This window comes from Geotrypetes seraphini, chromosome 5, assembly GCF_902459505.1.
Source record: "Geotrypetes seraphini chromosome 5, aGeoSer1.1, whole genome shotgun sequence".
NCBI classification, from domain to species: domain Eukaryota; kingdom Metazoa; phylum Chordata; class Amphibia; order Gymnophiona; family Dermophiidae; genus Geotrypetes; species Geotrypetes seraphini.
The window spans coordinates 221,864,770-221,877,509 of record NC_047088.1 but is presented as its reverse complement, the minus strand read 5'-3'; the positions used below and the strand labels follow the sequence as shown (position 1 = coordinate 221,877,509).

Sequence of the window (12,740 nt, the reverse complement as noted above, 5' to 3'; positions counted from 1 at the left end):
TCCCCGCGATCCCCGTTCCCGTGCAGACCTCTAATCGGGAGTAAGGTTAGTGAATGGGAGCTGGGTCACAAAGTGATCGCAAACCGATCGGTACACTGTCGGCTTGCTTTGTGAATCTAGCCCATTGTCTGGTAACATGGTCGATAGAGCAGAACAGTTAACGACACCTCCAGAGGTAGCGCTAATTGCATTCTGCATTAGCAGATAGATTGTTAACACATGGCAGACATTTTTGTCCTCTGTTATGGTTGCCTTCCCCTAAATTCTGAGAATACCCACAACAGTTATTACAAGTAAATAGGTCCCTTAGTGAATCAGGCAGGGCTGGCCCAATCATTAGGCAAGATTAGGCAGTCGCCTAGGGCATCAACTTCTTGGGGGCAGCAAAGAACAGCTGCACTCAAAGCAAAACAACAGGTCCTGACAGACACAAAAACAGGAAAGAGCCATTAGTGAATACTTTAACCTTCATTTTTGGTGACCTGTCAAATGTGCACAGGACATTGGCGAGCCAAAAATTATGCCCCAACATTTGCGTGTAGGACAATTGCGCGCTGCCGTTTTCCTTCCTATTTGTGCTCTCCTTACGGGGGTGTTTGTGGGGGGGAACCTCCCCACTAAACTTACAACTCGTCCTTCCCGTTTGCGCTCTGAGGGTGTGTGTGGGGGGAACCACCCCACACACACTCTCGCGCTTGTTCAGGGGCATTGCCGACGCGCTTTTTGCCGCAACTCCCCCATACACTTATAATTCCGTTGACAATTCCCCTCCCTTAATGCACGCACTTGTCGGTGTGCGCATTTGGCGAAGCAGAATTGTCAGCGCGCCAATGTCCTGCACGCTACTGATGATGTACCTCATTTTTATAGAACGTTTGTATGATAATCATAATTGTTGAGCTTTAATTATCAAAATCCTGGAGGGATAGGAGTACTGCAACCTTGGAGCCTGAAAGTTAATTGAGTAGGGAGTACCACCTCTCACGCTTGCATTGGCTCTGGAATCACACACTAGGAGTTCATGATTGAAAACAGCTTCTTGTATCAGCAAAAAGAAAGAGGCGACTATATCATCCTCTGAGATCCACATACAGAATTAGAAACATGATAACTTACACTGCTGAAAAGATCCTTCAGGCCATGGGTTCGGTTGTAATCCACTGTCTCCAGAACAGTTGTATATTTATCCTTAATTTTGTGATAATTTTCCTTGTATTTTACCTGCAATACACAAACGTTTATTATTATTTCCATTTAATTGCCCGATACTGAGCATGAATAATAATAAAAAAAATTCAACTCACTTCGCTTGCTTGAGTGCCGCTCTTAACAGCTGTCACATACACTGGAGTGTCGGTCACCATATTGTAGTTTGGCAAGTTTTCTTTGCCTGGTGCTGTGTACAGAATCTGCAGGGGAGAACAAGGAGATTGTGTGAGCTCTGGAAATCAGCCCCTGAGTGCTGTATCTTGATAGTAAAAATATTCCGCATTTGAAGGCTTAGCACTTATGCTTATATGTTTGAAAATTTATTTGGCTATGTTAACTCAGGAAAACACTGCACACCAAACTGCAGATATAAATATGTGCATATAGGAGGGAATTCTATAATTGGTGCCGATATTGGCGACTACCTAAGAAGCCGCCACCGATAGCGTGTTAGTCACGAGCCTGTGCCAATTATAGAATGTGGCTTTTTTTTTAATACCAGCTCTGTTTGATAGATTTATCTCCTAGTCAGATACCCCCCTTTTTTTAAACTATTACTCAACATGTTGATATTGCGTATTCTCACTAATTGTATTCTGTAATTACTGACTGCTCAGTGACATCTTCCCTATTTGTATTCTGTAATTCGCTGATTGTCCAGCTCTCTTCACTGTAAACCACCTAGAAGTCGCAAGATTGTGGCGGTATAGAAAAAATAAAGTTATTATTATTATTATTACATTTAAGGCGCCAGGGTCTGGGGGCGCCTAAGGATGCCTAGGGCCACTTCTGGCGCAAGCCATACCCACAGCCTTAGGCATCCTTACGTGCCCCTAAGTGTTTCTGTAAGCATGATACTGGCACTGTAAATAAAGGCGCCATTCACACCTCCATTTTTTTTTTTTTTTTAAATGTGCTTCCAGATTGGTTGGTTAGCCAGTGATAGGACATCCTACCGCCAGATAACCTTCAGTGTGTCTTCGAGAATTTCCACCCCCATAGTTTTTCTGGGGTTATTATCAAAGGCAAAGTATGCACATATTCTTGCTTCGAAAATCTGCCCCCCCCCCCCTGCATATGATATTCACAAATGTGAGCAATTATAAATTTACTTCTTAATTTCTAATACCTATTAATGTACAATTTTTCTAATTCAATAGTTAAGTGCCCTGCCCTGCTAGGATCTGCACCCAGCGCCCCCTCCCTCACTCCTTCTCTGCCAGGCTCTGCATGCAACCCCTTTCCTCCCTGCCCTCCAGGCTCTGCATCCAGCCCCCCTCACTCCCTGCCAGGCTCTGCACCCTGTCCCCCTCACTCCCTCCCTCACTGCCCTTGACCATCTCCCTTCCTCCCCTCACACCAGCCAATCAGCCAGCAACCTTAAATGGAGCAGGAGGGCAGGAAGATCACTCCTGTTCCATGCATTGACTGGCTACCAGAGACCCGAAAGGTATGTGGGTGAGATGGGAGGGAGGTGTGATGGTCAATTTCGGCAGGCACAGGAGGCAGAAGGGATTCCTCCTGTCCCTCCACCGCGAGGCCACCGAGGAGTTGGAGGACGGGGGTGTGCACAGGGGTTGGGGTTGGATTTGGCCAGGACAGAAGACGGGGGGGGGGGGGATCGCTCATGTCCCAGCCCACAGCTAGACCACTGGGTGTTGCGGCAGGCCCTATGGAAGCCTGCAATAGGTCCAGGAAGGGGCGGGTAGGTGATGGCCCAAATATAAGCCGAGACCCCCATTTTTTGGGCCCCTTTTTTGCCCCAAAATATTGGCTTATATTTGAGTATATATGGTTTGTGTGTGTGTGTGTGTGTGTATATATATATATATATATATATATATATATATATATATATATATAAAATATCAGACTATACACTGACATGAACCATGTTTCAGGATCTGCTTCAGGGAGTGGCCCTTAACTATTTGTAATGTGGGTATGGTTGATGTTCAGTGCCATATCTGCATAGCTAACCAGGCAAAGTTAGGACTGCCTTTTGCGTGGTTCTAGGCATCTGATTAACTATGTGGCCACTGGCAGTGAATATCACCTACTCCTCTCCAACTCACCCTGGTACTAATGGTGAATGCTGCAGCAGTCATTCCATATTTTCAGCAGCACTGTGTGGTTGAAATGATGCTAAAAATCCAGGAATGGCCTGCTAACTGTGATTTAACCATGCAAGAACCCCTCCTGCCCAGTTAAATTGTTCCGCCTATGACTGTATCTAGTGATAGGCATGAGGCTGGGGGTGGGGTAAAGAGTTGCAGCCAACTGCATTTCTGTGCACCTGTTGCACAGACATTTCTTTGATGGGTGAGGAAGGATTTCTAAATGAGGTGCTCAGGGCTCGTAGATGTCATATTAAATGGAAAAGATTCAAATAAATGTGCCAAGTTTTATACTAGCTTTACAGAACCCTGTCACATTAGCACCAGATGCACCAAAATAGATTTTAGTCCTTGTGTTAGGTGATTTTTTTGTGTGTGTTGAATAGCTGTCAGGGGCAGGAAACATCCAAGTCAGACTTAGATATCTTGTTCAGAAATGCCCCTCTGTGTATGCTGAAGGGCCTCTGAAAATTAAGTTCAGAGACCCTGTGTGTGAGTATTCTATGTGTGTGTGTATGTGTGTCAAGAGACCCCCCTAGAGTTAAAAACAGTAGTTTCACATCTACAGGGAGCAGCTGAACAGTGGACATCTTTGTTTATTAATTCTTGGTTCCTTTGTGGAAGCTTCCAGGTTTCCTGCTCACTCCTAAACTCCTAGTGTAAGATACATCCCAACTGTTAAGAATTACCTGTTTCCAGGAGGCCTTATCAACCTACATTTGGTGGCTGTGAGTAATTAAGTTTCAATATACAGGGTTTCTGAATGAGCTAGGCCTCTCAAGCTGGAATCTCCTTTCTTTCAAAGGGCTTTCTTATAAGAGTTTATGAAAGCAGGGATTCAGAAATGGCTGTAGATAGGATGGAATTTGAAATAACGACTCCATTTAAATAAACTGACTTTCTTTAGGAATCACACTATCTAGGGTGGTTTGAACTATTTGTACCAGTGCTCAGCCAGTTTATGAGAGGATGTGATACCCCAGTTCTATAACTAATCTGAAACATCCAGAGAGGAATTCATTGTCCGTAAAGGGATTTGGGTTAGCCCTTCCAGAAGATTGTTCCACTATCTCTTTGAAACCCTAAAACTTACACAGAGTTACCCTTATACAATTTATCTTGCAAGAACAGAATAACCAATATATTGTGTTGCTTACTTGACTCTGGAGATCGTATGCTTTCTTGGCATGTAGGATTTGTGGTGTATCCCAGACATAACATCCAATCCCCTTCAGCCAGTTCAAGTCATCTTTATATAACACCTGTTAAGAAAATTATCACTTAGCAAGCAGTATTATAAAACTGGGGTCGGGGGAAAGGGGGGTAAATAACGATACCATTACAACAGTCACTTCCCAATGCTAACTTGTCAATACTTCTCATTTTCCCTTCACTTGATGTTTTAAGGTGGAGAACTTGGAGCAATTCCGACCTACTTTGTAAAGGTGTATCGGCATGAGAAGTCTAATCGGCACCAGTTATTGGCAATTAACACATTGAAATTGATGCTAATTGGCACTAATTAAAAGTTATGCACCCAACCTGGAAAGCATGATTCTATAGAAGGTATGCACGGGTTGTTAGCCACTTAACTTGTGCCTACTGTATATCTCTGGAGTGCCCCAAAAGTTTGGTGTGCAAATCTAGGCACCAAGAATCTGAGATATAGTAGATACTAGAGGGCATAAGAACATAAAAATAGCCTTACTGGGTCAGACCAATGGTCCATCAAGCCCAGTAGCCCGTTCTCACGGTGGCCAATCCAGGTCACTAGTACCTGGCCAAAACCCAAGAAGTAGCAACATTCCAGAATCCCAAAGAGCAACAAAAGATTCTAGAACCCCAAAGAGCAGCAACATTCCATGCTACCGATCCAGGGCTGGCAGTGGCTTCCCCCATGTCTTTCTCAATAACTATGCACTTTTCCTCCAGGAACTTATCCAAACTTTTCTTAAAGCAGCTATGCTACCATCCTTACCACTTCCTCTGGCAACGCGTTCCAGAGCTTAATTATTCTCTGAGTGAAAATTTTTTTTCCTCCTATTGGTTTTAAGAGTATTTCCCTGTAACTTCATCGAGTGTCCCCTAGTCTTTGTAATTTTGACGGAGTGAAAAATCAATCCACTTGTACCCGTTCTACTCCACTCAGGATTTTGTAGACTTCAATCATATCTCCCCTCAGCCGTCTCTTTTCCAAGCTGAAGAGCCCTAACCGTTTTAGTCTTTCCTCATACGAGAGAAGTTCCATCCCCTTTACCATCTTGGAGGTAAAATAGCCATGGCATAGACCTTCTAGCTGTGTCCAAAAATTGCCCCTTTTTGGGAAAAGCACAGCAATTTTTGTTAAACTATGTTAGGCATCAACCTTCTTGGGAACCAAACATATTTAGCCCCAGGTCAAAAGAACCTATAGGCTTATAAGATTACATTGAATGTTTTTGCATGTTCCAGTTTATGCTTTATGTACGTGTGTACCTCTTTATAGTTTTAGAATGGTTAGCTATAGCTAAACTTTGTCCCACCTCTATACAATGTTTAGTATTTGCTTGAACGTAACTCTTATTACTGTCAGAGTTATTGGTGTGAAGGTCAGTTTATTTAGCTTTAATTTTTTTTAATCAATAGACTATTTTATATCAATGTAGTATATAACAGTTCATACATCACTTAGGATGTCATGGGCTTTCTTGGCTTGAATGACATCATTCTCCTCAGGTGAACAAGTCCATTCATGAAGGTAGCGACGGTACTCAATATCACTCAGTATATGTTGACATCTCTTCACCAAGATGTTATGTAACATGTCATTTGGAATATGAATCTTTGCCTTGTTGTCTTCATAGTTCTGTTTGTATGGTAGCTGGAACGCAAGGCAATAAAAATAATTTCAAAGGGTGTACTAACAATTGAATACGATTCATTCAAGATAGGTACGGAATTTGCAATGTCAAAGGAAAAATCATTTTTGCTAGAATTGTCCAGGCAAACAACCAGTTTCAAATACCACATATTCACTGATGTACGGAAAATATGGTCAGAACAAAAGTATTCAGTCATTGCAATGGCTCTCCAACAGCTTCCACATACAGTTCAAACATCTATTGCTCACTTACAAATGCATTCACTTAGCACTCCTCAGTTCCTGTCTTCTTTTCTCTCTCTCTCTTTCTCCCTAAACCCTTCATCATGAACTCACTCTTATCCATGTATCTGTCTCCATGTCCAACTCCCAGCTGTTCTCTTCCTACCTTGTTGCACCATATATCCAGAACAGATCTCCAGAGTCGATGCAACTTGCTCTCTCTCTGGCCATAATCAGACTTAAAATTCAGCCAGTAACAGGCATTGACTGCTTGCCGCTGGAGTTACACCTGGATATTCAATGCTGGGCGACTGGCATTGAATATCCATTTTTAAAAAAATGTTAAACACTTAAACTAATTAAGCTGATATTCAGCAGCTGACTGGTTAAGTCATAATGGCTAAAGATAAAAATGCTATTTATGTAGTCCAATTTAATCGCTAAACTTATCCAGTCTGGTACTTAATATGCGTGCCTAACTGGATATGTCATATGCCATAGCTGATGTAGTGGTAGGCACTAACCCTCAATATTCAGCCGGAAATAACCTGTTATATCCCACTGAATATTTGCAGTTAGCCACCACAACATTATTTAACCAATCAGCGGCATTTCTGACCTGTTGAATAGCACTGAATACTGGGGCGGGGGTCACCTTTTTGAGGTTACTTTTACATCCTGATTACATCTCTGAAATATATCTTCCTCCTTTCTCTTGTTTGCCCTGTATTGTTTGCTTTGACAAGACTGTAGGGAAAATTCTAACTTAATTAGTAAAATAGTTTCAATTAAGAGATTTAACAAGCTCATAATTGAAAAAAAAATTAATTGGGTGATAAGTGCCTATCTTCTTAGGCATGATTCTACAAAAGATAGGTGCCTAGAGATGACTAACTCCAAGGTAGACGTGTTTAGGGGCGGAAAAGGACTTAGGTGCAGCTAGGTGCAATTCTCTAAAGGACTTAGGCGCCTATAATGTACAGTAGGCCATTAAAATCCTGGCCTACATTACAGGCGCCTGTTTTAACATAACATAAAAACTCACTTGTATAATGCAAATACCATTAAGTTCTATGCGGTTCACAGAGATTAGCAATACAAATGAATAAACAACCAGTATCTAACGTCCAAAAGATTCTGAAAAAAGATACTTCTTTAAAGCATGTTGAAATTGTTGATATGAATTTGAAAGTGTAAATATATGAGTCAGATCCTTAAGTTAGATGTGATTCTATAATAGGCGCCAAAGTGTGATTGACAAGAGATAGGCATTTATATTATAGGTGCCTATATTTTTAGATATCATTTATAGAATTTCCCCCAGTGGGGCAGGAACAGTCTATCTTTATGTGTATCTCTACAGCACTTCATATACCTGGTACTTCTTTAGAAATAAGTAGTACACTTCCCCCTCCATATTCGCGGTGGTTAGGGGCTGAGCCGGCCCGCGAATATTAAAAAACTGCAAATAATATTCAGGCTGGTTCTGCCCCTAGCCCCTGCTTCCCCCAGCTATTTTAAGCCCTGAAAGCCTCCCTTAAGCCTTACCTGGTGGTCTAGTGGGTTTTCAGGCAGGAGCGATCTTCCCACGCTCCTGCCCCATGCAGATCGCTCACAGGAAATGGCTGCCTTGAGCTCCCGTATTCTCTTGAGCCATTTCCTGTGAGCGATCTGCATGGGGTAGAAGTGTGGGAAGATTGCTCCTGCCCCCAAAACCCGCTAGATCACCAGGTAAGGCGTAAGGGGGGGGGGGGCTTACAGAGCTTAAAATAGCCCAAAAAAAGAAAAATGAATTTTAGGTTTATAACTCCTCGAGTCCTGACGCTACCAGACCCGCCCAAAGGTATAAACTATCCTTCCCCTCTCTACACGGTATTCGCTATGCAGGCAAACTGGGAAAATCCCTTCTCTTTAGAATCACAGGTTTTTGGATTGACCTTACTACCCCGCTGCGGAACCTGGGCTCACTCCAATTATTCTGCAAGCAACTGAAAATCTGGCTTTTCACTAAAATGTAATTCTATCCCCCCTTACTCTTCTCTTCTATATATAAGTTCATGTAAACCTTTTTTTTTTTCTTTTTTTCCTTCTCTTCCTATATTTTAAGTTCTTGTAAACCGTGCCGAGCTCCACATCCGTGGAGATGATGCGGTATATAAACTTAAGGTTTAGTTTAGTTTAGGTTTAAAATCACGAATAAATGAATCCGTAGATACGGAAACCGCGGATACGGAGGGGGAAGTGTAGATTTATACTTTGCAAACTTCAAAAAAAAAAATCTAGTCTAGTCAATATTATTGTTTTTTAACAATTTTTAAAAAAATTGTAAATAGCTTTAGCACCTTTTGGTGGAAAGTGGTATATCAAATTTAATAAATTAAATCAAAATCAATTATTTTTTTAAAATACACAACATTATGAAACAAATACATCCACAACCTCCATGTACATATTTTAGCTCATTGAGAGCACCAAAGTCCATTTAATTTGTATGGGCTTCGGTGCATTTACCAGGACTTTTTAAAAAGGGCCCTTAATTTTTGGACTATTTCAATGGTGATCCTATGAATTATGGCATTACAATGTTGGTCAAAGTGTTACTTAAGCTACATTTCCACTAGCAGATGGCTTTATTGCTTTCTAATTGCCCATGATGTAATTTAAAGGCTCCTTTTACAAAACCGCGCTAGCGGGGTTAACGAGCGTGACTTTTCATCACGCGCTAACCCCCGCGCTGGCCAAAAACTACCGCCTGCTCAAGAGGAGGCGGTAGCGGCTAGCGTGTCTGGCAGTTTAGCGCGCGCTATTACACGCGTTAAACCGCTAGCGCGCCTTTGTAAAAGGAGCCCCAGGTGTTCCAAGTCAACAATAAATGCATCATGGCACTGACTCCAGAGCCCTCTGGTCGAGAGATTATTACTGGGACAAAAGTTAACCATTTTATTTATTCATCGATTCAGTTGCAAATTTTAAACGGGTTTTCTTCGTTGTCTAATGGAACCTTTCATTTTCTGTCATAAGCAGTGTCATAAAAGTTTCAAAGCATTTACCGAATATGAAAGTTTGCTACATGTTACTTGCATGAATATGCCAACATACTATTAACCTAAGCTACTTATTGAAAGCATATGTGCTCCTTACCAAGCTTCTCATTTTCTGGAATGATAATGAATGAACGACACCAGGGAAATCACTGATGTGTGTGCCAGCAAGGTAGTGGCCTTTCTGTTTTTCGTAGATCTCCTTATATTTGAGCTGTAAAGCAATAACAGAGAAGTCACATTATAACCAGAGCAGACGAAATTGATCCCTGAGAAAAAATAGTCCAGAAAGACTCCCAAGAGAGTGCGTGCTTACCTCACTTGAAACCAGATTGGCATGCTTGGCACCAACAATTGGAATGTAGTCTGGAGGCAGATGGTAGCCAAAGGCTTTGCCGCCTTCCCATATGCTTTTGTAAAGATTCTAGAAATAGAACATTTATGAGAATTTATTCAGATATATTTTCAGCAGATATAAATATGCATCATATTGTTTGCGGCCTAGAACCTACTTTAGGGGCCCTTTTACTAAGCTGTGGCATGTGCTGGTACGTGCAAATATCTCTCATGAATATTCCACTGTGGATATCTTGAAAACCTGACAGGCTGGGGGGCCTCCAGGATCATGTTTGGGAACCATTGCCTTAGTCCCTAGAGAAGAGAGCTAGGTAGGGTCTCCCACCTACTGAATCTCTGCATTTTTCTTTACTGGACTCCCTCTAGAAAAGACTTGGGTCCTCTCGTGTTTTTAAATTTTATTCTTCCCTCCAAAGGCTCATTGTTGAACCCAATCGGATCAGACTCTTTGACTACATCTCCTACTATTATACTTTCATGGAGGAGCGTGTGGTGTGGTGGTTGGAGCTACAGCCTCAGCACCCTGGGGTTAGGGGTTCAAACCCTGCGCTGCTCCTTATGACCTCCATAGCTCCAGGTACGTTAGATAGATTGTGAGCCCACCGGGACAGTTGAGGAAAATGCTTGAGTACCTCATTGTAAAACTGCTTAGATAACCTTGATAGGCGCTATATAAATGCCTAATAAACTTGAAACTTGATGGGCCCCTTTGTACTGGAGCATGGGCCCAGAATGTTCTATCTGCAGCTGCATTGACAGATTATATTTCAGCAGCCTGCCACAAATAAGCCTTCCCTAATATACTGGCGCCTAACTCTAGGATGCCTAGCCACTCCTAAGTCTGCTTAGATATCGCTAGGTGTGATTCTATAAAGGATGCCTAGCGGTTGATTGACAACTGCACAGAGCGATGCTATTTTATAGAATCAGGCCCACTATGTTTAATGTGGTGTAGTCGATGAAGCAATACAGCTAATGGCACTCATAAAATAAAAGATCCACTATGTTTACAAACAAGAATAAGAGATATGTAGGACTGAACCGTTGAAACTATCCCCCTCTTTTACTAAGGCGTGCTATGCTTTTTAGTGCAGGGTAAATATTAGTGCACGCTAAACACTTGCTAAATGCTAATGCATGCATGTTATCCTTTGTAAAAGAGGGCCAGTAACTATTTATTTAGTTTTTTGGGTTTTTTAAAATTCAAAATGTTTTCACCAGTGTTTACTAGAACTTACATTACTTGAGAGCCGGGCCATCTCTTTGGAGTGGGTCAGTTGAGGAGTTTCCGCTGAGCCTATGAAATGGCCTCTCTCTCTGTTAAAAGTTTCTTTGTATTTCACCTGAAGCACAAATTAAAGATATCAATATAGGATACTAAAGGCAATTATATAAATATCACTAATGAAAATGTCACATAGACAAAAAAAAAAACTAGTTAATACTTACACAACTGTTCAGCTATTTGCCTGAAACTGTGGGTCACCCCTGCATTTGGGGTTATGACCCGGTCAGGCCCCCAGTGGGGTAGATGAGCCTGCACTATAATTAGGCCTGTAGGGCTCCATGGAAGGCGGGGGATGATGGCAGCATTGGATGAAAAACCAACCGGTATCACAGGTTTTCTGAAGCCACAATAATGGGGTTATAGCCCTAGAAAGTTTGATCGACTGAAATCGAGCAGCAAAGCAAATTCTAGATTGACACGCAAGAATTCCAAGTCTGAAGCATAACTTGCAACCAGTCTTCCTCAGAAGTAAGGGTGAGGTGGCTGTGTGTTGTGCTGATATTCTCCTCCTTCTAAATAGGCATGGGTCTGCTTGCTGTATTATATTATACTAGTCTTTAAGCCCGTTACATTAACGGGTGCTAGAACATATGTGTGTGTGTCTGTCTTTATTTCTCTCTCTCTCTCCTTAACCGCTTTTTTTCTTTCTGCCTTTCTTTCTCCTTGGCTGTCCATCACCACCCCTTGCCTGCTCCCCCTGTCCATTTTCCCTTCCTTTTACCTCCCCTGCGTCCACCACCACCCCTTCACTGCTCTCCTTATGCAGCAGCAGCCCTTCTCCCTTTGTTTTACCTCCCCCGTGTCCAGCAGCACCTCTTTCCTTCTCCCCCTGTCCAACGGGTGCTAGAGTAGACGACTGTTTTTTTTCCTTTCTCTCTCTGTGCTTGGATGCTGTCTGTCTGTCTGTCATTCTTTCTGTCTGTGTCTCTGCCTTGCGCCCTGCCTGCCTGTATTTCTCCATTGCGCCATGCCTGCCTATCTCTCTGTGGCCCCCTTCTCTTCCCCGCCATGATTGGTGTGTGCCCCCAGCACACCCTTCCCCCCAAAGCAGCCCTGTTTTCCAATGCCCCTGCCCCCTTTTGTGCCATGCCTGCTTGCTCCGTGGCCCCCTTCTGTTTCCCCCCTATGATTAATAATATTTTGTGATGGATTCACTGTGGAGATTTTCAAATCATTTCAAATTATACTTTTACCTCATCTTCTTAATTTATATCAATCACAACTAACTAAAGGTTGTATTTCAGGTACTATGGCAGAATCTTTAACGATTGTTTTGCCAAAGCCGAATAAAGATCCCATGTTGGTTTCAAATTACAGGCTTATTTCTTTAATTAATGTGGATGGAAAACTCCTGGCTAAGCTATTGGCTCTAAGATTAGCCAAGGCTCTTCCTTATATGATTGGTATGCACCAAACGGGTTTCGTTGCTCAAAGACATTCTTCAAATAATACTAGATTGGCATTTCATATGCTAAGGGCTCCTTTTACAAAGGTGTGCTAGCGTTTTTGGCGCTCGCACCGGATTAGCACGAAAAACTACCGCCTGCTCAAGAGGAGGGTTTGGGGTTGGAGGTTGATATTAGAGAATGACACGGTGGTGGTTACCCGTGGCTAACCGCATTTAGCCGCGGGTAACCCGCCAAAAC

The 12,740-nt window shown here is 42.4% G+C and overlaps 1 protein-coding gene across 23 annotated transcripts in view; it reads right to left on the bottom strand.

Annotated features, from left to right (window-relative positions):
• NEB (nebulin) overlaps positions 1-12,740 on the bottom strand; it is a 419,697-nt gene that overhangs the window by 135,399 nt on the left and 271,558 nt on the right. For all 23 annotated transcript variants that reach the window (XM_033944892.1, XM_033944897.1, XM_033944903.1 and 20 more), the window contains 7 exons: positions 11,045-11,149; positions 9,766-9,873; positions 9,550-9,663; positions 5,989-6,186; positions 4,484-4,588; positions 1,305-1,409; positions 1,117-1,221 (listed from right to left, as the gene is read on the bottom strand). In XM_033944892.1, coding sequence (XP_033800783.1) covers positions 1,117-1,221; positions 1,305-1,409; positions 4,484-4,588; positions 5,989-6,186; positions 9,550-9,663; positions 9,766-9,873; positions 11,045-11,149 — 840 coding nt within the window. The remainder of the gene's footprint in view (positions 1-1,116; positions 1,222-1,304; positions 1,410-4,483; positions 4,589-5,988; positions 6,187-9,549; positions 9,664-9,765; positions 9,874-11,044; positions 11,150-12,740) is intronic.